This window comes from Macaca nemestrina, chromosome 6, assembly GCF_043159975.1.
Source record: "Macaca nemestrina isolate mMacNem1 chromosome 6, mMacNem.hap1, whole genome shotgun sequence".
In the NCBI taxonomy this organism is placed as follows: Eukaryota; Metazoa; Chordata; class Mammalia; order Primates; family Cercopithecidae; genus Macaca; species Macaca nemestrina.
The window spans coordinates 48,968,136-48,996,046 of NC_092130.1; the positions used below are offsets into that span (position 1 = coordinate 48,968,136).

General features: G+C 35.8%; 1 protein-coding gene across 20 annotated transcripts in view; it reads left to right on the forward strand.

Moving 5' to 3' along the window:
* The window catches only part of LOC105467197 (Rap guanine nucleotide exchange factor 6), a 218,735-nt gene that overhangs the window by 169,062 nt on the left and 21,762 nt on the right, over positions 1-27,911 (forward strand). For 14 of the 20 annotated variants that reach the window (XM_071097788.1, XM_071097791.1, XM_071097790.1 and 11 more), the window contains 8 exons: positions 910-1,067; positions 3,832-3,846; positions 9,022-9,262; positions 11,220-11,603; positions 17,616-17,827; positions 20,497-20,620; positions 23,287-23,310; positions 26,621-26,841. In XM_071097788.1, the coding sequence (XP_070953889.1) occupies positions 910-1,067; positions 3,832-3,846; positions 9,022-9,262; positions 11,220-11,603; positions 17,616-17,827; positions 20,497-20,620; positions 23,287-23,310; positions 26,621-26,841 (1,379 nt within the window). The remainder of the gene's footprint in view (positions 1-909; positions 1,068-3,831; positions 3,847-9,021; positions 9,263-11,219; positions 11,604-17,615; positions 17,828-20,496; positions 20,621-23,286; positions 23,311-26,620; positions 26,842-27,911) is intronic. The other 6 variants (XM_011716681.3, XM_011716684.2, XM_071097799.1 and 3 more) reach the window with 3 other exon arrangements.

Genomic DNA, 27,911 nt, shown 5'->3' on the forward strand with positions numbered 1-27,911 from the left:
TACTGCATTTGATAAAATATAGACAAGAATTAATAGTAACAGAGCATTGGTTTTAACATAAGTACAACCCTTAGAAGTAGTTTTTGGTTATTGATGTTGATGGAAATTTTTTTCACTGCTATCTTACATTTTTGTAGGACTGCTTTGCTTAAAAGTAAGCTAAAATCTGGGGGTGTCTAAAACCTAAGTGACGGTGTTTGTTTCTTTGTTTTTATTTTTTCTCTTAGGTAGATTTAGAAGTTGTCTGTGTCACATTTCTAAAATATTTAAAAGGAAGAATATTTTGTTTGCTTAAATAATTAGACTTGAGAGATTAAATAAGAAATAATGTACCCTTAGAATGAACTTTAGAGACTGTAATTTTCATAATTCTATTTTTTTTCTGGTCCAGTGTTTAAAGACCACTCTTACTTTGTCACTTGACCTTGGTATTATTATCTACTACCTGCCATATTTTTTGGTTCGAATGTAGACTCCCTCTTTTTCCTAGAGGATCACTGAGATTTTCTGGAGAAAGGGAAAGAGAAAGAGAACACCTTGCTATGGTGTGGCTGTGCATTTTTGGATACATATATTAGTGTCCACTAGAACTGGCAAATTTGAAGGGTTCCCTAAATACTCAGGTTCCATTTCTTCACCCAAACTGGGAGACACTAAATAAGACAATTTAATTAGGATGTAGTAGAATTACTTAGATGTATAAGTTAGATTTTATTTTAATGTAATTGTTAAAAATTTTAGTGCCATTTTTATCATTACAGTTGTCTTTTAAAAATTGCTGTAGTATTTCAATTGTTTAAATCACCTCTTTGGTTTGGTTCTGTTATGCCTTAGTGCACAGGGAACAGAAATGTTTACTACTTAAGTACTCTCAAATACTTTAAAGTGATATGTGACATTCTTTTGAAGTGATGGAGGCCTAAGCCAATCACAAGATGACAGCATTGTGGGAACAAGGCACTGTAGGCATAGTCTGGCTATAATGCCCATCCCTGGAACACTCTCATCTAGCAGCCCTGATCTCCTGCAGCCTACCACCAGTATGTTGGATTTTTCCAATCCTTCAGGTAATTTTCATATGTGATTTTATATTGCCATATTGGTACCAAATGAACAACTGGATGGTTAAGCCTTGTGCAGCAAATACTAGAGTTACTTGCAGCCCTCTTAACTCTAGATTATGACTTGATGCAAAAAGCTAAAGGGAGATTGTCTTGTTCTGTTAATTTGAATGGTACATCCTCTAAAATGGAACAGAAATACATGAAAAAGAGACTACCTCTGGCCGGGCGCAGTGGCTTACGCCTGTAATCCCAGCACTTTAGGAGGCTGAGGCGGGCGGATCACGAGGTCAGTAGATTGAGACCATGCTGGCTAATACGGTGAAACACCATCTCTACTAAAAATTCAAAAAATTAGCCAGGCGTGATGGCAGGTGACTGTAATCCCAGCTACTTGGGAGGCTGAGGCAGGAGAATGGTGTGAACCTGGGATGCAGGGCTTGCAGTGAGCCGAGATCGCGCCACTGCACTCCAGCCTGGGTGACAGAGTAAGACTCCGTCTCAAAAAAAAAAAAAAAAAAAAAAAAAAAGAGACTACCTCTAACCACAGAATTAGGTATCTTTTAGTAATCCTAATCTAAGCAGTAGAGTGAAAACAGAGACCCTTCTCAGCCAAGATATGTCTTACTCAGGGTGTGGGAAAGAATAAGGCAGATTATTTTAATCTAAGTGGCCTCACTTACCTTTTTCTGTCAGAAAAGTGTTCGTAATTTTCTAAAAGCAGATTTTTCCTCAAACACCTGAAGCTAAAGTTGTTGTATTTGTCATGTATTGTTATCAGAGCATTATAGCATAATTTTCATTGTTGTTTGGATGTTCAGTGTGGAATGTCAAGTTAATTTGTTTTTTTGCATCTATTCATGTCTTGAGGCAAAAATTGTCACAATTATATAATCTAAAATTTTGTTACAAAGAAGAAAACCTTCAACTTTGAATAATTATATATCCATCACTTAAAGGATTTGAGATGGTTTTCAATACAAAGCACATACAATTAAGCACTGAAACATATAATTGAGTCCAAGGAAAGGTGGGAGAAAAAATGCTTCTACCAAAAGAAGCATAGTTCTGATTCACCTTCAGTTCTGACTCTAAAGTTCCTAGCAACTAGTGTAAAAAGGGAGGAAACTCAGTTCCATCTTGGTATTAGATGGAAATATAAGTGCCGTAGTAAAATTCATGTTTTATTATAGCAACTTCAGTAAAAACCTCAGGACATAACATAGTAACAGTTTAATGAAGGTCATTCTGCACATGGTTTCTTCCTTTATATTTCAGTTGCCACTTAACCACTAGAGAGATTATTAAACCCAATAACATATTCTGACACATCACACTCTCTACATAGCTACCAGTGTTCTTTTTAGAACAAAGATTTAATGAGTCATTACTTTCCTAAGACATTTGTAGTGATTTTTATATTAGTGAAGTGTCATTCATGAGACAGAAAATACTCCAGTTATTTGATCCGAAGTTAATGTGAAGATTGTTACCAAGGTATAAAGTTAATTAAACTATTTACCGGAAAGGGTAAAGCAAGCACTAAGATATCACAGAGGTTAGAAAACTGCAAACTGGATTCAGTTCTTGGTACATAAAAGAAATGTCACCACCAGGGTGAAGAAGAAGTGTTGCTGACCTCGACCCCCTTTCTAGCCTCCTGTTCTGTCATTCTCTCTCCATTATTACTTCATCCCTCCTTCCTGAGTATGGCATGAACTTTCAGAATGCCCTTTCTTTGCCCGTGTTTGCCACCCATGGCCCTCTCCTTGCATGTCCAGTGAACCTTTTTATTTGTCAGTGCTGAACTCAAGTGTTACCTCATCTGGGAAACCGACCTCCTTCTGCCACAGAGTCAGTCTCCTATTATTTGCTGTGTGGCAGGATGGGAATTTATTTCTATGTCTCTGTGTGTGTGTTCTACAGCAGTGCTTTTCACACTACATAGAACATCCAAAAATAAAGTGTTTTCACACTTCCAAAGCACAAATTAAATATATGCTTTCATAAGACAAGTATTAGGGATCTTATGATTTGTAGTTTTAATAGTTTATATGGCTGTATGTTTGCCATAGGTATATGTAGGATGTGGGGCTGAGGGAATAAGGGATAGGGTTGTAGGAAGAGGCGAGAGAGAAGTTGGAGATTTAGCTAGGGGAACGAAGAGAAGAGGTTGAAATTACTATGTTTTAGAAACTAAGTCCCCATGGAGCTGAAATTCAGACCTCTAAAGAGAAGGTGTGTTACTCAACTTGATTTCAGGTTGATTACATAATTCTCTCCTTGAGAACATGTTAAAAAGACTAAAGATGAAGATGCCTTTTTAAAACCTGTTCAGAGAACATCTGATATGTCTCAGTCTGCAGCATGTGCTTGTACCAGTAATGTGAACACATATATGATAGGTATTTAACTTATATTTTTAAACCCCCAAATATGTAATTTTGTGAAAGGTTTTTTATCTAGTGATGGATATTATTTATATTTGGATTGAAAAAAACATCAATTCCCAGTTAATTCCAAATTCAGCTTCTTATGTAATTTATACAACACAAAAATTTAAATGAGCCATGTACATCACATATGTATATTATAGGACATATGTAACAGCCAAGTTTGATTAATGTTTATCGTTCTTGAGCTTACCTATATTTATCCGGCATTTTCAAAGTTATTACTAGATCAGAATGAAAGTGGGGGCAAAGCTACAGAACTGTAAGTTTGTTTCTGATTGCTTACTTTGATTTTGCTTTATTTTTGCTGCATACAGCTGTTGGTTTTTATTGTAAGTATCTTAAAGACTATGGTATTCTGTTGCCCTTGTTTGTATGTATTATTTTGTTATTTTTTAAAAGTCCAATGATACAGAATTGAATGAAGTAGTAAGCAGAACTTTTCTTTCCACTTAGAAGGTAGCCAGTATTAACTGGCATGTATCCTTTTAGTCATTTTTTAAAATATATGTATGTTTTTATGTTTGGATAGAATCAGTATACATGCTATTCTGTAACTTCTGAAATGTTCTTTGGGATTTCTGACTCAATACAAGATGAGTCTTAAAAAAAAATTAGGAGTGTGGCTAAAAGGAATTCAAAAAGGAATTTTTTTTTCTAGATCTGCATGTAGAACTTACAGCTTACTTCTTTTCACTTAATAGCACGAACCCTTATTTGATTTATTTCATATAGTAAACTTTTCTTCATTGGAAATTTCTTATTTTTATTAGTTTTTAATTATAAAGGAACACAATCATAGCTTTTAAAAAATTAAACTGCCAGGATAAGATAGAATATAAAAGTCACCACTCCCCTAGAATTTAGTTCTTAATTTACTTATAGATCCTTCCAGAAATTTCATTGCACATCAAATGTGTGTGCCATTGCTTGCACCCCATATGAGATGTTTTACTTTTCTTCCACTTAACTGTTTCACTTTAGCAATATACCTTTGAATACTTTTCTGTTTCAAGATGTATTGTTCTACCACAAATTTTTAAACAGCTAACAATTTTTTTGACCAGTCCCTGTTAGTAGACACAGTATTGCCTAATCTTTGTGTTCACGTATCTTTACCTGTTTTATGTATGCATTATTATATTTTGAGTTTTGAAAAACTATTTTGTGGGAATTTGTTGTCTTTCTCATTATATAAGTGCCTAAAAAATACGTGTTTTGCCCCTTGACCTGCAAAACTTAAAATGTTTACTATCTGGCTCTTTACAGAACAATTTTTTCAATCCTCAGTATACCACTACCCTTTGTTTTTTTGTGTGGTGCTTTTCACTATATGAATTTTCTTCCTTACTTGATGTCTTGTCTGTCCTTGAGCTCATGTTTACTCACTTGAATGTAAGTAAATTCCCTGAGAGTAGAGGCTTTATGTATCTCACTTACCACTGTATCTTCATCACCTGGAACCCTGTTGACACATAACAGGCACTTCATAAATATTTATTCAGCAATTAACAATTTAAAGCAGAATGAAAAGTCAGTCTTTTTTTTTTAAAGATCATCTTAAATACCTAAAAGTTCTCCCATTTTTAGTGTAATCTCAGAGTCAGTACATACATCCTTGAAGTATTCGTTTTTTAATTTTACTGCTATAAGATTTATAAGTTAGCTCTCTAGAAATTTCATCTGTGGCTGAAAGTCTAGATATCTGAGGTTTTTATTAAATTTATTTACCTATTACATAAGATTTCTAAATATGAAATATGAATCTTGATCCTCCAAGATTTTTTTTTTTTGACAGAGTCTCTCTCTGTCACCCAGGCTGGACTGCAATAATATGATCTTGGCTCACTGCAACCTCTACCTCCTGGGCTCAAGTGATCCTCCCACCTCAGACTCCTGAGTAGCTGGGCCTATAGGCACACACCACCACGCCCAGATAACATTTGTAATTTTTGTGGAGGCGGGGCTTCCCCATGTTCCCCAGGCTGGTTTTGATCTCCTGGGCTCAAGTGGTCTGCTCACCTCAGCCCCCCAAAGTGCTAGCATTATAAGCATGAACCACCACCCCTGGCTTCCAAGATTCTTTTTAAATGTCTGTTTTGCTTTTAAAATTGTACTGTATTTTTGTGTGCATTTTAGCTTTGTGCCTAAAATTTGAAATGATTGGATCATTTTTTTCCCTTTTGATTCAACTTTATTGGAACTTATTGACCATTCATCTAAGCGATTAACATTTGAGTGCTGCATGCCAAATATTGTACTTGGCATGTATGTTGTTTTCCTACTAACAAGAAATATGTTTGTAAAGAGTATTATATAATATATATGTAACAATTCTAAAATAGAGGTTTACACTGTCATTAATATTAACGCAGAGAAAGTTTTTCCTCTGATGGCTCTCCATCACTTTTCCAAGTTGACATTTGTTACCTTGGCAGTTTCATCAGAGTTTGGATTAAGGGATACCCTTTAGATAATCCCATTTATGAATCTGTTCTAAAGGTATCCATTTGTGATACCTGAATCACTCTTATATGATCATGTAACAATTTGTCCTTCACATGGACAAATCACTTTAACAAAGTATGACTTTTTAACACTATGCAGCAAGATACACATTTGTGTGCTCCTTCCCAGAAGATGTTACAATATATTGGCAGCAAGGGAAGAGAACATGAAATGTGTACAAATTCCCACCCTGTCTTTGTGAATAAATTTCTCTGAAGAAAGTAATAAAAGGTATCAGAACATCTCCCCATTCCCTCAAGGTCAGTCGGTACCACTGGCTAAGGCTCAGCCCCCAAAGATCTAGTAAAATGATTCAATTCTGAAGCCCAGGATGGCTGGGACCTACTTTTATGAAGAGAGTAGCAACAGTACAGGTAATAACAGTATATTGTTTGTTCCTTTTTCATGGACTTAAAAAGATAGTGGAAACCCATTTGTTTAGTATATTTCTCATGGCAAATTGAAATGTCCATTTGTTTGCAGTAATCTTCTAGCACAGGGTAGAGAAGTTATTAGTCCGTTTTCACGCTGCTGATAAAAGTATACCCACGACTGGGCAATTTACAAAGGAAAGAGGTTTAATGCACTTAACGGTTCCACGTGGCTGGGGAAGCCTCACAATCATGGCAGAAAGCAAGGAGGAGCAAGTCACATCTTGGATGACAACAGGCAAAGAGAGTTTGTGCAGGGGAACTCCTCTTTTTAAAACTATCAGATCTCGTGAGACTTATTCACTATTGTGAGAACAGCATGAGAAAGACTCGCCCCCATGATTCAGTTGCCTCCCACTGGCTCCCTCCCATGACATGTGGGAATTGTGGGAGTTAACAATTCAAGATGAGATTTGGTTGGGGACACAGCCAAACCCTTTCAAGAAGTATCTCTGATTTTGGTGAATCTTGAAACAGTCCCACCTTGTAGGTTTAAAAACCTTATGATGTCAGCAGCCTACTAAGGATTGGCTCATCAGAATGAAAGCTGCACAAGGTGCATGTGATAACTCAGATTTCTTAATACATTGAGGAAAGAGAGTTTGATGCATCCTTGTTACAGAAGGAACCTGAGTGGATGAAGTATTCTACTTTCAACTTGACAGGACCCAGAACATTCAACATATGTTGGCTAAGACCCCTTGTCCCTGGAATTATATTCATGTATATTCAGTTGAATCTTTCAGTCCTCAGAGCAAGTCTTTTTTTTTTTTTGGTCCTCAGTCTCAAGAGGACCAAAAAAATTATTTTATGAAAACATTTCCTGCCATATCTGTATCTGTTCCATTTCTCCCTTTTATACCAGGGATTATACCTCAGGACATTGTAAGATAAATTTGTAATTTTTTTTTTCCTCTAAAGGTTAACAGTGTCCATGATGCTAAGAAGGTGATGCTGGACAAACTGTATAATTACTTGAGCCCCCAAAATCTTCCACCCGGCCCCCACTGCAGTCATCACACACATACAAAAAAGCCACAGTAATATATATTCCCTAATTTTTTTTCTCTTTTGAGACTGGGTCTTGCTCTGTTACTCAGAGTGGAGTGCAGTGGCATGATCTCAGTTCACTGCAGCTTCAACCTCCCAGGCTCAAGTGATTCTCCCACTTCTGCCTCCCGAGTAGCTGGACTACAAGAATGTGCCACCACAGCCAGCTAATTTTTAAAAAGTTTTTGTAGAGACAAAGTCTTGCTATATATCCAGGCTGGTCTCAAACTCCTGGGTTCAAGTGATCCTCCAGTCTCAGCTTCCCAAAGTCCTGGGATTATAGGTGTGAGTCATGCCCAGCCTGTATTCCTAATTTTTAAAAAAGGAAACTTTTGCAACAGTAATTTATTGTCATTGGGAAAATTTTTAGCATTTGTTCATGCTATAAAGTCACTTTTCACTTACATTTAATTATATTAAATATTAGCTTATCATGTTGAACATTGGTCCAGAGTTCTATAATGACAAAAAGAAATAAGATAGAACAAGGGGGGGTGGAATATTATTATTTACATGTGCTTATCATATAAACATTGTCTCAAATTTTTCTACTAAGAACAGAAATTACAAGGGCAAAGACTAAGATTTCACCAGGTGAACATTTAAAATTTTCCTGTGTTAAAAATAAATAAAATATAGAAACTAAGCATTTTCCACTTCATAGTTGACTAAGTGTTGTTATCTACTACAGTACATTAGGAAAAAAACATAAAGGATGCCAAAAAGTATTTTTAAAAATAAATAATGGTTCATTAGACCATTATCAGTTACTCAGTCTTACCAGTAACCAAAGAAATGAAAAAATAATGGTATTATTCTTAGAGGGAGGAAAAGAATAGGGTTTATGAAATGGGAAAGCAAAACAAAACATTAATACACAGTTTTTTTAAGGATGTGACCAAATTTGTTCCCTTACACTCTAGGATTATAAAATATTATAACCTCTGTGGAGAACAGTTTGGCAGTATATTTCAGAAACCTTAAAAATATGTATACCTTCTAACTCAGGAGTTCTGTTTTTGAGAATTTTCACTGAGGAAGTAATTAGATTGCCTGCAGAGGCTTACTTACTTTTGACAGGGGATAACAGGGCATATCATGTCATTTATAATAATAGAAAGTGGTACGCAATCTAAATGTCATTAAGGGTTTGGATAATTGAAATATATAAAATATATATTATGGAGTACTATGTCTTCATTAAAAAGAGTTTTGTAGAAGCATATAATGACATTAAAATGTTTTATAAGCTATTAAATGAAAAAAATTCTGGCTTCCAAATCATATATATAGTATGAGCACAAGGTTTGTCTTTGGGTTTTTCTATCAATGATTTGTTATCTGAAAAAAAAAATAGATATATTTATCAATAAAAGCAACAGTGACTTCTGTTAATATTGTGAAATAGAAATGTATATTTTAGTGTTCAGAGGGATCATTGTGTTTCACATTGCTTTTTGAAGAGTTTAAAAGTAATTTTTAAATAAAATAACAAGGCATGTCTTTCTATTTATGTAGATATTCCTGATCAAGTTATAAGAGTTTTCAAAGTGGATCAGCAAAGTTGCTACATTATCATCAGTAAAGACACTACAGCTAAAGAAGTAGTTTGTCATGCCGTTCATGAATTTGGTTTGACCGGTGCATCCGACACATACTCTCTCTGTGAAGTTTCTGTTACTCCTGAGGGTGTCATAAAACAGAGAAGACTTCCAGATCAGTTCTCCAAATTAGCTGACAGAATTCAACTCAATGGAAGGTGAATAAGCTTATTAGTGGATGTGCTTATTTGTAGATGTGCTTTTGACGATTTCCTGTTAAAACAGATGTTGTAAGTAGAAACATCATCATGTTTTAGTGCTGCTAAATTCACTCTAGAAGACAGCTTGATAAAATATGTTATCACTCCTGCTAAAATAAACTCTTAGAACCACTGATATAATCTAGTTCCTGTTTTTTATAGAGGAAATTGAATGATACAGATCTTCATATATATCTGAATGACTGTATTTTTAACGTGGCCGGTATGTACTTTGGCAAAAGAAGCCATGGTGTTCACAGTTCTTTTTCTAAGTAGTTTTCCTTTTATGAATGTGCAGGAAAATTTAAAAATTTTTAAAATGTGTTCCGAAAATTATTTAATAAACTAGATTATTTCTGTAGTACATTTGTTCCTTACTCTGGTAATTTTCTCTGAGAATAATCTTTTTTTTTTTTTTTTTTTTTTTTTTTTTGAGATGGAGTCTCCCTCTGTCGCCCAGGCTGGAGTGCAGTGGCGTGATCTCAGCTCACTGCAACCTCCACCTCCCAGGTTCAAGCGGTTCTCCTGCCTCAGCCTTCTGAGTACCTGGGACTACAGGCACATGCCACCATGCCTGGCTAATTTTTGTGTTTTTAGTAGAGACGAGGTTTCACCATGTTGGCCAGGCTGGTCTCAAACTCCTTACCTCAAGTGATCTGCCTGCCTCGCCTCCCAAAGTGCTGGCATTACAAGCGTGATCCACTGTGCCCAACCGCTCTGAGAATAATCTTTTTGGTAACCCAGTTTCATATGTAGAACAAGATCCTTAGAAAGCTCACAGTGACTGCATGCCATGGTTGCTGTGAAATGAGAATGAGTTAACTCTGTTTTGCTGGCTATACGTAGTGGTTAAGAACATAGACCCTGGATTCATACTGCCCACATTCAAATCCCAGCTCTGGCTATGTGACCTTGAACAAGTTATGTAGCTTCTCTGCCTGAATTTCCTCATCCATAAAATGAGGATAATAATAATAGAATATACCTCATGGGAATGTTGTAAGGATTAAGTGAGTTACTAAGTCTACCATACCTTATCAACATTATCACATATAGCGTAATGAGTTTCAACAGTATTTTTATGGCATTGTCTTAGGCGTATGAACAGTCTAAAAACAGAAAAAAGAGTTTCTTGACAGTAAAAAATAGATGGATAGATGGATACAAACTTAGGCTTAAATCGAGTTGGATTATTAGAAAAGAATGAAGTAAAAGCATGTGATACATTACCTCTTTTCCTTAGTAACATCCCAGCACAAGATGTTTCCTGTCTCTTAGCTTTTAAGTGCTGTAGAATTGTTGATCTAAAGAGAAGAAAGCAAAATATAGTTCTTAATGTATGGTTACTGATCAGTGCTACTTGCTGGAATGAGGTTTTGTGTTTAACAAGGGAGAAACCATTAGTGGAAGTGTTTCCCCTCCTTTGTAGATTTCATTCTTCTTGCTTCACTTGGAAATTTATTTAAAAAGGAAATGAATGCAGTAACTTCTGAATAGAGATTTTGAACCATCTTGATTCAGGAATTTATTTTGCCTTAATTAGAATTCATGCTGTTCATAAACAAATACTTACATAATACCAACCATCTGTCAGATAAAACAGTAAAATAAAAGCTTTACAAGGGCGAGGCCAGTACCTAAAATAGTATCTGATAGATAGTTTCTAAAATGATTAAGTTCATGACATAACATTATATTTACTCTTTAATAGATGCCGGTTGGTGGAATAAGAGACCGACTCCTCAAAAATTCTTCTCATTTAAAATGTTAATTTTTCATTTTACCTGTAAATGAATATTTTTGGCTAAAAGTTATTAACAATAAAATGATATTTTACAACAACAAAAAAGAGGAAAAGTGCTCTTATTTAATCATATTTACGAATACATTTATTTTAAAAATATTTTCCATTTAGGTATTATTTAAAAAATAACATGGAAACAGAAACCTTATGTTCAGATGAAGATGCTCAAGAACTGGTTAAGGAAAGCCAGCTATCCATGCTGCAGCTCAGTACCATTGAGGTGGCCACCCAGCTGTCAATGAGGGACTTTGATTTGTTTCGTAATATTGAGCCGACTGAGTACATCGATGACCTTTTTAAGTTAAATTCCAAAGCAGGAAATACTCACTTGAAGAGGTTTGAGGACATTGTAAACCAAGAGACATTCTGGGTTGCCTCAGAAATTTTAACTGAAGCAAATCAGCTCAAACGAATGAAGATTATTAAGCATTTTATTAAAATTGCACTTCATTGTCGAGAATGTAAGAACTTCAATTCCATGTTTGCAATAATAAGGTAAGTTGGTACAAATAGGTACAAATGTCTATATGGTTTTGTCATTACATGAAGCTGATTTTCTGCTTAGGTATTAAATGCCTATGAAAAGAAATGTTCAGTTAATATGCCTTTATTGAAGTGTTGTTAGATTTAATGTATTTTCCATTCTGGTGGTATTGGCTTTTTCTATTTTTACTTTATATTTATTTATTTATTTATTTTTTTTTTTGAGACAGAGTCTGGCTCTTTCGCCCAGGCTGGAGTGCAGTGGCTCAATCTTGGCTCACGGCAAGGTCCACCTGCCGGGTTCATGCCTTTCTCCTGCCTCAGCCTGCAGGGTAGCTGAGACTACAGACACCCGCCACCACGCTCGGCTAATTTTTTGTATTTTTAGTAGAGACAGGTTTTCACCGTGTTAGCCAGGATGGTCTCAATCTCCTGACCTCGTGATCCGCCCGCGTGGGCCTCCCAAAGTGCTGGGATTACAGGTGTGAGCCACCGCGCCCGGCCTCTATTTTTATTTCTTCCATCTTTCTCTTCTTTTTTGTAAATGAAAGTGGGTGATTGCCTTCTAATTTTTCTCTCTCCCCTCACCCCCCATCCCCCACCTTGAGTGATTATATCGTCTTCAGATATGTGCCCAGTGGCTGGTCTTTATCGTTAGACTTCTGTACTGTGGTTTTTTAAGTACCTGCCTCACTATGATTTGACACTGAAAAATCACAGTGTGGTATCAGTACTTTGACCTAAAGTTGCTATTTTGAAACAACAACATCGATAATAATAATAGCAACCATTTGGTAAGCTCTTCCTGTTTTCCAGGCACTACTTGAGGAATCACTGGATGTGGTATTCCTCAAGCAAGTTAGGCCATTAGAATAATAAACATGTTTTGACATTCATAAGCCCAGGAAGTGTAAGTAATTACGTGAGCTGTCCCACTCCCTTCTCCCCACTTATTATGAGAAGTTAATTGTAGGTAATTTATTTTCTGACCTTTATTTAGCACACTGTAGATCGACAAAGGGATTCTTCTTAAAACAAGTTTAATTTTAAAAGGGAGAGGAGTTGTAGTTAGGTCTATGATGTACTTATAAATAGCAGCATAATTCCACTTGATCTAATCTTACCTATACACATCCCCCACAGAATTTATGATTATTTGTTTCTACTCCTCATGTAAGATTAAAAAGTAGAATCTTTATAGGGACTCTTTAATCATGACTCTGTCATGGGAATAGGATGTGCCTTTATTAAATTAACCAGTGGCTACAATTGAACTGAACACTCGAGGAGTATTGAATAGAGATTAACAGAGTGATCTTTAGAATCAGCTGCACCTGTATTTGAATCCTGCCTCTCCCATATAGTAGTGGTGTGTCAGTGGAAAACTGAAGATAGGTTTTCTTATCTGTAAAATGCAGGGATTATACCACCTATATCACAGTTTTTAAAAAGCTAGGTCTAAAACGGGAATAAAGATGCCACTGATAAACACTTGGAAGGCTAGAAATTGAACCTGTTTGTAAAGGACGCATCAAGTAAAGAATTTGAAAATTACGGACTCAGTTTTAGAGTCCACTATGAAGAAAAGTGATTGACACTGAGAGAACAGATCTCTGTATAGAAAAGAGGATAGAAAGGAAGTGTTAGAGGTCTAAGAACCATACCTTAGTATGATGACTCAGTGTGAGGGTAAAGAAAAAGAGTCTAGCCAAAGAGATGGATGATCAATACAAGAAATAGGGTAGCACAGTTATGATAGTGTCATCAAAGCCAACAAAAGAGAGTGATTTGAGAGATGTGATGAACAGTAACCCAAAGAAGGGGGTGGATAGGAAAGGGCTGAGATTTGGTTAAGAGGCTTTGTTTGGTTAAGAGATTTGTTTTGTTACAAAGAATATTTGTTCTGCACATTTTCATAGCTCATGTAAAGATCATTGCTTTGTTTCTTTTGTATTCTTTTTAAGATAATTGCTTTGTATTCTTGTACTTCATATTCAGGCAGATCAAAGAATATACTCTTTTCAGCAGAGATGGCAAAGGTGAATCATTCTGCTCTGGCTATAATAACTTTTTATAATTATAAAATAATTTTTACTTTTTGAATAGACATGACATGTACATGGAAAAAACTTTAAAGATACTAAAAGAGTACACGGTGAAAGTAACTCTCTCACTCAGTCCCTAATCCAGCAAAATTCCTCTCCCCAGAGATACTGTTACCTTTTTTCATTCAAGAAATACTCTGTGCATATAGCAAGCATATAAATGTATATTTAGAACTACGTTGGCTTATTTTAATTTATCTTGGAGATTATTTTAAATCAGTACTTATACAGTTGTCTCATTTTTTTTTTAAACAACTACAAAGTACTCCTTTGTATTGTGGAGTACACATTATGGATATTTCTAAATTTCCAGCCTCTGGCTGTTTAAAACAGTGTGTGGTGTTTACTTTTGCCATGTAGAAATTTTTTATTTTTATGTAGATGTATTATTTTTTTTTCCTCCTGGAGTCTCTACTTTTTGTCGTTAGTGAAGAACACAGAGTTGCCTAGGTCTGAATCCAGTGTTGGCACTTGCTGACTGTGTGAACTGAGTTTCCTCATTTGTCAAATGGGAAATCCTGATAGTTCCTACCTCATAGGGTTAAGAATATTCAATGAGCTAATACATTGAGAGCTCTTAGAACACCCTAGATGACATTTTTTATTAATCGTGAATTAATTTTTCTGTAAACAGTGAGATAAGGAAATATATCTTTCTTTGTTCCAAATGACTTCTTCCCCCAACATCATTAATCTTTTTTTCTAAAATATGCAATGCCATCTATTATGTATTGAATCTAATACATATTTGGGTTTATGTCTCCACTCTTTGCTTCATTGATTTGTCTATTTATTTACTGTTTTGATTGCCGAAGTGGTAAAGTAGGTTTTAAGGTCTGGTAGGGCTAGTCAAACCCCTCATGACTCTCTTCATACTTTTCTTTGGCTATTTCTGGCATGTTTATTTGTTTCATATCAACTTTAGAATCAATTCATATAGTTCTTTTAAAAAGTTTTGTTGATGTCTGGGCGCAGTGGCTCACACCTATAATCCCACTTTGGGCAGCCAACGCAGGCAGATCCCAAGTTCAGGAGTTCTAGACCAGCCTGACCAACATGGTGAAACCCTGTCTCTACTAAAAATACAAAAAAATTAGCCGGGTGTGGTGGCATATGCCTGTAATCCCAGCTACTCAGGAGGCTGAGGCAGGAGAATCGCTTGAACCCAGGACGTGGAGGTTGCAGTGAGCCGAGATCATGCCACTGCACTCCAGCGTGGGTGACAGAGCAAGACTCTGTCTCAAAAAAAATAATAAAAATAAAAAATAAAAGTTTTGTTGATGTTTTCATTGAGGTTACATTAAATACCTAGATTAATTTAGTGGACATTTGATAGCTTTGTACAATGGCTCTTGCCATCCAAGAACACTTATTCCACTTGTTTCAGTTTTCTTTTATTTCCTCTGTGGAGTTGTTTTATTAGTCTGTTTTCACACGGCTGTATAGAAATACCTGAGACTGGTAATTTATAAAGAAAAGAGGTTTAATTGACTCACAGTTCCCCATGTCTGGGGAGGCCTCAGGAAACTTACTACCATGGTGGAAGGCGAACAGCAAACATGGCATGTCTTACACGGCAGCAGAGAGAGAGAGCGAGGGGGAAAGTGCCACACTTTTAGACTCAGATCTCTTGAGAACTCACTGATTATCATGAGAACAGTATAGGGGAAATCTGCCCCCATGACCCAGTCACCTCCCACCCTGTCCTTCCCCTGACATGTGGGGATTAAAATTCCACATGAAATTTGGGTGGGGACACAGAACCAAACCATATCAATTTTTATAATGGTGTTCATGTAAATCTTGAACATTTGTTTGAATGTTTAATATCTTTTATCGCTGTTGTGAATGGGATCCTTATATTATGAATGGGATCCTTAAGTTTTCTAACTGTTTCTGCCTGAGTATTCTAATGCTTATGAATATCAATGTTGTACCTAGTACCTTACTCCATTCTTCGTGCTTCTAATACTTTTCAGTTAATATTTTGGGAGTTTTGAGTTAAACAATCTAATTTTCTTCGACTAATGATAACTTTATGTCTCTCATTCCATTTATTAATAGCTATTTCTCTATTTTGTCTATTTTCATCTGCTGGTGCTTCATATTAAATGATACCATTGTCCCTCAGTGTCTGTGGGGCATTCGTTCCATGGTTTCTCACAGATAGCCAAATCCTCACTTACTCAAGTCCTGCAGTTGACCCTGAGGAACTTGAGGATACAAAAAGTCAGTCCTCTGTATTATCAGGTTTCACATCCAAGGAAACTGTATGTTTGATCCACATTTGGTTGTGAATGTGGAACACTCAGATATGGAGGGGTGACTGAATTTACTGAAAAATATCTGCATGTAAGTGGATCTGTGCAGCAGTATTCCGCGGTAGCAGGAGTTAGCCTTGTATGTTAATTGTTTTATCCTTTACTTTTTCTTAGTAAATGGAGATTGTGGTAGCATTAGGGCTGCTTACAACTCAGAGTTTCTGCCTTCTCTCCTGTCTCAAACAGATTTGTACCAAAGTGTATCACTGTGTGCTATGCCAAATAAAGGATTGTTGGCTGGGCATGGTGGCTCATGCCTGTAATCTCAGCACTTTGGGAGGCCAAGGCAGGCAGATTACTTGAGCTCAGGAGTTCAAGACCAGCCTGGCCAACATGGTAAAACCCTGTCTCTACTAAAAATATAAAAAATTAGCCAGGCATTGTGGCGCACACCTGTAATTCCTGTAATTCCAGCTACTCAGGAGGCTGATGCACAAGAATCACTTGACCCTGGGAGGCAGAGGTAGCAGTGAGCAGTGAGCACCACTGCACTCCAGCCTGGGCAACAGAGCAAGACTCTGTCTCAAATAAATAAATAAAATAAAGGATTGTTGTTTTTACCCTCAGAGCAGAAAGAGTTCTGCTCTGGAGAACTGTTTGTCAGCTTTCATTGATATCTTCAGCTGCAGACATTATTTTTCATCAGCTTTGCTTACTCGTGTTTGACCTCGACTATTTTTTGGCAACCTTTCTAGTGTGTTTAGGAGTTTCGTATCTCTTAGTTTTGGTGGATATGAAATTTGTCTTGGTTGCTCAACCTTCTTATAGTGGTTTGGGGTGATTTCTGAGAAGCAAAAGGAAACAAAGATACCTAACTCCTTGCCGGAAAGTCAGAAATCGGGAGAACATTTTATACACAGTGGTGTGGGTAAAAGTGAGATGGGGAGAAACAGGATTTGCTGATAAGAAAATTGAGACATTGTATATACACCATTCATTTGGCAACCTACCTATGTGATGGTACTGTAGAGGTAAAGAATTCACAAAGACTTGCAGCCTAATTGTCATGAATTATGTTTTCAAGTTAGGGAATATCTGAGCCTATTTAAAATCCTGTGGAAGGGAGACATTGAATATCTGGAGGCTTAGTGAACAGAATTAGAACCTAGGAATATGGATGTATTGGAATCAGGGACGTGAGTGAACAAAATCACAGAGGAAAAAAGGCTTCCTAAGGTGCGGATTAGCCCCCATTATTATTTAACGGTTGCTCTCAGCATTACTTAAACTGCTTTAAAATAGTTAATGTCTCCATAAACTTATTTCTAAGTAAAAGAAGCAACATTGTGATGCTTGAAGTTTTTTTTTAAGTTAAATGTCTATTTTGTGGTATTATTCTGTCACTTAAACTGTAAAATAAATGCTATGTAGGTGTACAACTATAGGCAAACATTATAGTTCCTCCAAAAGAAGTTCTTGTTGTAAGATCAAGGAGTCTCTTATTTATTTTTTTCATAGTTTTTCTCTGTTTATTTCAATATATAAAAATATGTCCCTCCTTATTTTTAGTTTTATTAGAGAAAATGGTGTGTATACTGACCTGAGTCCACCCCGCCCCCCAAGTTTCTTTTTAATGTTTCTTTTCTCATCTTTGGCAGTGGCTTGAACCTGGCATCAGTAGCACGACTCAGAGGTACTTGGGAAAAGTTACCAAGCAAATATGAGAAACATCTTCAAGATCTACAAGACATTTTTGATCCATCTAGAAACATGGCCAAGTATAGAAATATTCTTAGTAGTCAAAGTATGCAGCCTCCAATTATTCCACTCTTCCCTGTTGTCAAGAAAGATATGACATTTCTACATGAAGGTATGAAAACATTATTTATTGATGTTTTACCATATGGTTTATCTAAAGTCTACCTGAATTGATTTTTGTGTATGATATTTTTCCTATTCTATTAACTTGGTAACTGTACACTATTTTACCATTTTTCTAGTGTTGAATTAGATGTCATACCATACATATTTGTTAATTAGTTTAATATTTATTAGTACTTTTTTCTGAATCAGATAATGCAAGGAACTTAGACCACTTAAATTCCATTTGCTCGGCTGGACACAGTGGCTCATGCTTGTAATCCCAGCACTTTGGGAGACCGGAGCAGGTGGATCACGAGGTCAGGAGATCAAGACCATCCTGGCTAACACAGTGAAACCCTGTCTATACTAAAAATACAAAAAATTAGCCGGGCCTGGTGGCAGGCGCCTGTAGTCCCAGCTATGTGGGAGGCTGAGGTGGGAGAATGGCAGGAGCCCAGAAGGCAGAACTTGCAGTGAACTGAGATGGCGCCACTACCCTCCAGCCTGGGCAACAGAGCGAGACTCCGTCTCAAAAAAAAAAAAGAGAACAATTCCATTTGCTCATCTCCTGATTTTCTTGCAGTCGTTGCTGTGCTTTTAACTCCCAGAAGATATTGTTGCTTAATAACGTATTTAACCTTGCCTGTATATTTACTTTTGTTGTTGCTACTACTATTTTTTATTCATTCTTGCATTTCAGAGCTTCCATATTGCTGGGCATAGTTTCTTGGCCTTGTAGAACACTGTTAAGTATTCTTCTTAAATGCTGGTTTGCTGGTGATGAATATCTCTTAATGTTTGTTTATCTGAAAATGCCTTTACTTCATTTTTAGAGAATTTTTGGTTGTCAGCTATCTTCTGTGAAGGCTTTGAAATGACGTTCAGTTGTTCTGTGCCTTCCACTATTAATGTTGAAAAGTTAGCTTACAGTTTTATTTGCTGTTGGTTTAACTGTAATCTGCCTTTGTTTGATATTGGCTGTTATGATTTTGTTTTTTCTTAAGTTTTTCCTAGTTTTGCCTAATATGACTTTAAGTGTGGGGTTTTGTTTTTGTTTCTTATTCTGATTGGTGTTTATAGGACAACTTGAAACCTATGGTTTTATATTTTTCATCAGTTTTAGAAAATTCTCAGTAATTGTATATTTTATTCTCTCTTCAACTATGTCTCATCTTCTGGTAAATTCATTACTGATGTCCTAATTCCAGTTATTATGTATTTTTTTGTTTTATTTTACAGCTTCATTTTTCTTTTTTTAGTTTCATGTTCTTTTCCAAAGTTCTCCTTGCTTTTTCATATCTTTGAACATATTCAGCATAGTTATTTTTAAGTCTGCCTCTAATAATTCCATAATCTGGATCCGCTTTGGGTCTTATTCTGTTTTCTCTTTTTTCTCTTTCATTTCTGTCATGTTATGTTTTCTCCTAATGTATCTGGTTATTATTGAAAAGTGAGATTACAGAAATAATCTCTCTTTTTGAATGATGTTCCATATCTCCAGAGAGGATTAAAGCTTTCTTCTGGTAGGCAGTTAGGGGTGCTAGAATTCCAAAATCACTTTAATCCGTTTTGATGTAATTTAACAACAGACTTTTATCCCAGTCTACATTCAGTTTATCCTTGGTCTCAGTATATGGCTCCTCAGAGTTTCAACCAAGCATTGGAGTTTTACATGGACTTAAGTTGCTTTTCCTTTTACCTCAAAAGGCAGGGTGTCTGTACTCGGTTTTTCAGCTCATTATCCCTTTCTGAAATCAGATATACCTAGGGGTAAGCACGGGGAAATGCAAAACTTGCTTCTCTGCATTTTTTTGTACTTTTGTCCAGTTTTTCTGATCTCACCAGAAGTGTTGTTCTAATTATGTAGTCTTACTGCTTCTTCTTTCATTATCACTCATTTTTCATAAGGAAATGTTATGGACTTCAAATATGTTTTTCTGACATGTTCCTTGAAATATGTTTATATAACTTGAGAGTATTCGTCATGATTCCTTTGTTTCCAGCTTGTGTTGAGACTCTGAACAATTCATGTGTCCAGTGTATATGTGCTATTTACAATGTATATGTGCTATTCAATTTTTACCATATATTTCTCAGTCTTGCCTTCAGGGCCTTGGACTCTGACAGACCTCAGGGTCTACCTCAGGAGATAAATGGGGTCATGCTGTGTTATACACAAGTGTGAAAAAACAGTGCTATAGACATCAGGTTGCCCTTTGTTTGGGATTTTTGTTTTGTTTCGTTTTTTGTGGATTTTTTTGAGTTGAGATCTCACTCTGTTGCCCAGGCTGAAGTGTAGTGACACAGTCATGGTTCGCTGCAGCCTCAAACTCCTGAGCTCAGGCAGTCCTCCTGCCTCGGCCTTCCAAAGTGGTGGGATTACAGGTGGGAGCCATTGTGCCCCCAGCCCATGAAACTGGTTTTAGAAGCCATGCACAGTTTATCACTTGACTTTATTCATAGCCATCACTCCTATATGGAACACAGTATCTCCTAGTGGCTCATTCCCTAAGAGCAGGGTTGAACCATGTATGGGTATATCAGTTCTTAAAAGCAAAATTGGCACTGTGATAAAGAAGGTCCTTCTGTGTGCCCCTCAAGATTACCAGCTTGACTTTTGCTACTTTTATGTAGATAATTTAATTGTGAACTTAAACATTTATTTTCATTCTATAGGAAATGACTCCGAAGTAGATGGTTTAGTAAACTTTGAGAAGTTAAGAATGATTTCCAAGGAAATCCGCCAAGTTGTTCGAATGACTTCTGCTAATATGGACCCAGCTATGATGTTTCGACAGAGGTAGGACATTGAAATATGTAGAAGTGTTAGAGTGGTGTCAAGGGCGATGTAATAATAATTAACATATTTATCATTTATTGATCATATTTATTCTACCTTGTGTTATGTGCTGTACAAAGTGCTTTGTATATGTCAGTTTCATGTAATCATTTATCATAATAACCATAACAGGTAGGTGGTATTAGCCTTCCTTTTATATATGAAGAAACTGAATGAGGCTCAGAGTAGTTTTTATATAATTTGCAAATATTTGTATGTGGATAGTTCTGTATTACTGTTCTTTAAAACATCAGCAAGCCGGGTGCAGTGGCTCACGCCTGTAATCCCAGCACTTTGGGAGGCTGAGGTGGGCAGATCACGAGGTCAGGAGATCGAGACCATCCTGGCTAACAAGGTGAAACCCATCTCTACTAAAAATACAAAAAAAAAAAAAAAAAAAAAGATTAGCAAACAAATACAAGAAAATTGCTGGTATTCGTCTTGTTTTCATCTCGTTTCTAACCTAGTTTGTAAAGTATTAGTCTGACTGTGTCTTTTATTTTTACTGAATATTTTAAATATTCTGTTTCTGTTTAATTCATACTTCATTCCTGTAAACCATTTTTCTTTTTTTCTTTTCCTCAAATTACACTGTGTTTCATTTGTATATAAGTTTTTATTACATACAAATGAACAGAATGCAGAAAGTGGAAATTTAATCATACTTTACTAAAAATGAAAAATTTTATTGTGTTCTGTATTGACCTGATATTTTAAGAATACTTTTTAAGGTTCATTTTTAATGTAATAACAAAAGGCTTCCTCGGCTTACATAAAATTGAAACAAAGTATGTTGTTAAGCTATTCCTAGTAATTTTTATAATTTTCAGGGTGTAAATAAGACATTGTGGTTTTAATTTTTGATCTGATTTCCTTTGGGGCCTATAGCTTCAGTTCACAGGGACATTAAAAATGAAATAATGTACGGGGGCCAACACAATTTCTGTGGCTTAAAAAATATACTGTGCTAAGGAAACAAAAATACTTGGTATTAGGTTGGTGCAAAAGTATTTGTGATTTTTGCCATTACAATGGCAAAAATTGCAGTTACTTTTACCCCAACACAATACTTTATAAACCAGAGTTGAAATTTTCATAACCCAATAGAACCAGTGATATACTGGGGTTTTTTTGTTGTTTGTTTTGTTTAAATTGTTGCTTAGCGGTCTTTGTTTGTTTTTGAGACAGGATCTCTCACTCTGGTTGCCCAGGCTGAAGTACAGTAGTGCTGTCTCGGCTCAGTGCAGCCTCAACCTCCCGGGTTCAGGTGATCCTCCCACCTCAGCCTCCCAAGTAGCTGAGGCTACAGGTGCATGCCACCATGTCCAGCTAATTTTTTTTTTTTTTTTTTTTTTTGGTAGAGACAGGGTTTCACCATGTTGCAAGTAGTTTATCTGATGGTTTCTCTGATTTAGAGATCCACAAAGTATGGAAGGAAGGAGGGGATGTGCCAGATCTCCTCTTTCCTACACATCCCACTTGTGCACCTTGAGAATCACTACATGTATTGAAAGATGTCATTGCTTAACAGTGTGGGGAAGCAGAAAAGAGTAAGAACTAGGTACCAAAGCAAAGAAGGGTTTGTTTGTTTTTTTGTTGCATGTCCTTGTACAGTGACCCTAACACTCCCTGTTGTCTTATATGGACCTCTTTTTATTCATACATGTTAACATCCTGGTTCCTGAAGAACATGATGAATTTGTGACCCTGCCAGACCAGTTTATAATGTACTAAGTACTAGCCATACCTCAGTAATGAGCCAAGGAGAAAAACTGATGAGGAAATTAATAAACATGGCTGTTTTCTTGGGAATGGCCTGGATTGAATAGAATAAGGTGTTCGGGGAATATAAAAAACATCTGTATTAAAGATTGGACTGAATTTTTCCTGAATCAGTTTTGTCAGCCAGTGCTAAAATGTAATACCTTTCTTTAAGCAAACAGTGTCCATTTTGGTGGTATATGAGTATCTAGTTTGGATGAAGTAACCCCTTTTAACAGTAATCAATTTGCAGACTTAAAAAATAGAATCTTTAGTCAATCAAACAGGAATATGAAGTTATATAGTATTATGAAGATTTTAATGATGTATTTTTACCTACATTGTAAGTTGGATTTGCTGGTCAACATTTCTTACAAGACATCTTGTCAGAGAAATTTCTGCACTTAAAAATGAAATGTTGTGTTTTTATGTCCCTTGTAATTTCATTCTGTCATTTAAATGAGTGGCCCAAAAATCTTGCCAGAAATATGTTCAAAAATTCTATCCCTTTAAGGTCTTTTCCCTTAAAACTTTGAATTCAAAATTTATATTATAGTAAGTAAATGTTTTTCCTTAAGCTTATTTATATAAGCTTCCTGATAAATTAGGTAAATTAAAGCTTCCTGATAATTGATCTAAAGCATATTTTTATAAAGTATTTTGGAGGTTTTTTGACCTTCTGTATATATTCATATTACCCTCCTGCCTTCCATTAAAGTCATATTACTGTTAAGCTATAATTTTTTCCTGATAAAATTTTTCTGTTCTTTTCTGTCTGCATAGTTCCTCTGACTCTCAACTGTTGTCTTTTTTCTGTGCTTTCCTATTCAAACACATGCTTCAATGTTTGTGGCTCTTGCTTACAGGAAGAAGAGGTGGCGGAGTCTGGGGTAAGTGTAGAGATGAACGCAACTGGAATGAAGGTTGTGCGACTCTTAACATATACTGCATCCTTTTCATTAATGCACGCACATAAAGTAGCATGAATTCTATTAACCCTGTCAGCCTACATTCCTGACAAATGCCTTCTGCTAACAAGGTGAAAGTAGTGATAGAACTAGCTATTTTTCGTTTATTTTTCCACTGTTGATGTCCTATAAGTCCTTTTTAGATTTTAATTTAGCTAGGTCATTTAGATGATGATAATGATAATGAATTTGTTGTGTGCTTGCTATGTGCCATACATTGTTCTAAGCACTCTAAACAAATTATCTTACTTAATTCTACTACTACCCTATAAGGAAATACTGTTCTTTCCATGGTATGGATGGGAAAGGTTGAGTTGCCCAAAGTTTTAGAGTTCATTAATGGTGGATCCAAACCTAGGTAGCCTAATTCTAGAGTTCATACCACTTTCTTTTATTCAAATGCCACATTTTATTAAAGTAAATATGTCATATGAATGTATAAAAATGAATGAAAGATCTGTTTATGAAGGTTGCATTTTCCATCAGTTTTCCAAAAAGAGGCAGCCCTTATCCAAGCTGTACTATAAAATTGAAGTAGAAGATGATTTTATTTCCTCAGACCCACTAATGCCACTTACTTGTAGCATTGATTGAATTTTACTTGAAATTTTTACCAGCTTTAATTGAAGATTCCCTTATCTTTAAAGTTGTGATAGAATCAGCAACCACCACTATTTGTTATAGATTTAGGTCTCTACTTCTACATAGCTAAGTGTCCATTTAGAATCATAGAATGTTAAAGATCTTATAAATCATCTATCTAGTCCTTTCATTTTTAGATGAAGAAAGAGATGACTTTTGTGGATGAAGGGATTGCATAAGAAGAATTTTGTTATTTTAAGACTTGTAGTGAACCATGAAGTTAGAAGCTTTTATTACATGTAAGAAGAATTTTTTTGTGAGCCACCTTCTTTACTCGAGTCTTGTCTCATTTGTGGTCTTGTTTTCTGTCAATGCTTGGTGAACTTGACTTTCCTTCTATTTTCTTTCTCCCTTCTCTGTGTGTTTCCCACGTATTTTCTTCTGGATCATAAATTTATGTCTTGGTCTCTTTTGGCTCTTCTCACCGAAAATAGAAATTGATACCTGGCATTACTATTATAAAGAAGAATACTTGGACAATATCTTTTAGTGGGCGTTGGGTGTGTTTGAATGACTTATGTTAACATGTTTCACTGTTCATTCAGCTTTAGGGTTGCACTGTGTGATGCTTGCAAACATTAGATATATTTATTTTATGTCGGAGCATTTTCTGTTTTCAAAGTAGTTTAGAAAACATTTTATTGATATTTATCACAGTGTTTTTGTTAGAATTTTGTGTCTCTCCTAGATTTGTCAACACCTACTTTTTTTATATTAACTAAGATAAAATTATTAAATATTTGTGTTAAAATTTGCTCCTAAATAGCTGCAACTTGATTTTACTGCATTTCTTTGAATTCAAGACATCGTCAATTGTTGGGCATATTGTTCTTTTATCTACTACTAAGGAAAATCACTGCAGTGTCCTGTTACCACTGAGAATTTCTACTTTATGCTTATTGAAGGAGCTCTTATGGACTTGGCTCTGGATTTTTATCACAACGTCAAAACTGAATTTTTAAAAATCAATATTTTTATTTGCATAAAAAGGAAAATATAAGCAAAGTAAATTGGTTTAGATTTTCCTAAAATTTCTTTATATTCAAAATATGAATCTTCTGAAATGTTTTCTTTTAGAGTCATTAGCTTCTGAATTTTGTTTTCCAGAACCCTCCTCCCCCATACAGTATTGCCCTCTGTGCCATCCAATGTGTTGGTAATGCACCATTTCTTTGAAAAACCACAAAAGAACCGAAAGTTGCTGGTGCTGGGCTCTCAGGCTAGCTTTGGAAATACTTAGAGTTAGTTTTCTCTTGTCACTTGCTTTGGGAATGTTCTTGAACTTGTCAGATTTATTACTTCGTTATAATCATTTGGTCCTTGGAGGTTAAAAGGCTAATTCACTAATGTCATTGGATTTTCTTTCAAGCCATTCTGCAAGTTTTGAGGTTCCTGCATGTGTAAATAATGTCTTGTCATAGTTTCTGCCAGGCTAATAGCAATTGAAAGTTGCCACTGAGTGTAAGATATACCCCTATTTGAGAGATCTTAAAATGTGAAAGAAAAAAATGCCATAACACTTTTTCAACTGTATTTCACTTAATTTACAATGAAAGCATTAGGATTTTAGTGTTTATTTTAAAGTAGATAGATGAGCACTATGGTCTTTGTATTTAGAATATTTTTATATAAAAATGAAGCTTAATTTAGAATCTGTAGATAACCATATTATTTTGGAATGGCGAAATAAAATACCATCTAAATAAAAATTATATAAGAATTTTGTGTTTGTTAGACTTGTTAGAAAGGACAATCATCGTTGCAGTTGCTGTTTTCCATTGGTTCTAGGTGCAGTCATTGTAGGATGTTTGCCAAAAAGAGTAGAGTCGGGTGAAGCTGTAGCTTGTTTGAATTGTGGTTATTTCCACCCAGCTTGCAATTCTGTCACATTCACAGGCGTTAAAAAAGTGATGTCCCAGATCCTCAGTTCTAGAACCCAAATATTGCCTAACCATTCCATATGTGAGTAGAAGCATTGAGTTTTTCCTGCATTCTGATTTCTGACTATATTGAATTGCGTATAAATGCTGTAAATTTTCAGCTAATATGTTATTGGTAGTTCTCTTTGAGTTTTGGCCAAAATAATGGTTACTGGTAAAATTGGTTAACATGCTCAGAGTGGGCCTGCTATAATGGTAGCGGCAATAGCATGTCGAAAGCAGAACAACAAGCAAAACTACTTTAGAACCCTCATTGCTAAAGAACCCTGGTTCAGAGATATGGCTGAGGATGGACTTGTCCTGGTCCAGACTCTTGCCATATCTTCAATGCATGGGTGGCCTCCAGGACCAGAGGAATGATTTTTCTTGTTACTGTTGTGCCATGGGTTGCATAGGCACAAACACAGGCCTGTTGGAACATGCCACTCAGGGGGCCATTGTTATCCTATTCTTTTGAATTCTGTACTTTGCCAAATCCTGTTCTTAATTCAGAACATCACCATATGTGCCAAATTACTTTACATTAATGCTCTTCATCTTTTAACTCATTTACATCAGCATGCAATAGCATTAACAGAACAAAATCTTTTAATCTTCAATCTATACTTAGTTCTCTACAGCCCCTTATTGTGATTTTCATCTTCTTACAGGTCACTGAGTCAAGGAAGCACAAATTCAAACATGCTGGATGTTCAGGGAGGTGCTCACAAAAAAAGGGCACGCCGCAGCTCTCTACTTAATGCCAAGAAGCTATATGAGGATGCCCAAATGGCAAGGAAGGTGAAGCAGTATCTTTCCAGTCTGGATGTAGAGACAGATGAGGAGAAGTTCCAGATGATGTCATTACAGTGGGAGCCTGCATATGGTACTTGTGAGTATGAGTTTTCATTTATGTGACACTAAAGAATACAACAAAATAAAAACTTACTACTCTAGAATTATGCCTAAGTCCCAAGAAAATTAACTTTCACTCACAAAAGATTACTGGCATACCTTAAGCATCATGTGATCCAGTTAACCACGTACTGAATCCCATCCATTCCTGATGCCTACACCATCCAAAAAATAGAGAAACAAGTAGATCTTTAAGAAGCTTTTAAGTCTTTTAAAAACTGGATCATTATAGAGGAGCCTTTCTGTTGGAGAACATTTTTACATTCATCCCTAAAGAGTAAACATAAGGGGAATTTTTACCCCTTTTTATTCCATGGATAATATGTACCAACTAGAAAATATAAGACATTTGATTAAAACACCAGTGATAATAGGTACCTTACAGGTGCCAGTAGTAAGGTAAAACAAAAAGAATCAGACACATTCTGATATTAGGTAGTCTCCAGAAAATATGATGAAAAAGATCATGTTCTCAATACAAATTTTTTTAATTAAATACAACCAAGAGAATGCATATATCTTTGGATCAAGGAAATTATGAGTTCTAAGAGCAGAAATCAAAGATAATGAAATATATACTGTTATAACAAAATAATTGTAATTCTTAAGTTGTAGATTAAGGCCAGGCATGGTGTGTCACACCTGGAAACCTAGGCGGGAGGATCACTTGAGGCCAGCTTTTGCAACTCAGAGAGACCCCATCTCTACAAAAAAAAAAAAATTAAAATTAGCCGAGTGGTAGTGCTAGCAACTTGGGGAGGCTGAGGCAGGCAGGTCACTTGAGCCCAAGAGTTTGAGGCTGGAGTGAGTTAGGACTGTGCCACTGCTCTCCAGCCTGGGCAACAAAGTGAGACTCAGTCTCTAAAAAATAAATAAATATAAACACACACACACACAGAATGGGTTAAATTTGCCCATAAAAATTGCAATAGAATTTTATTTGAAAATTCCTAATTGACAAGGGGTAGTAATCATCATGGATTGACCCTAAGATTGATAAATGATATGGTATTTGCATAGTAATTTTTAAAAGTATGTCAAAAGAAA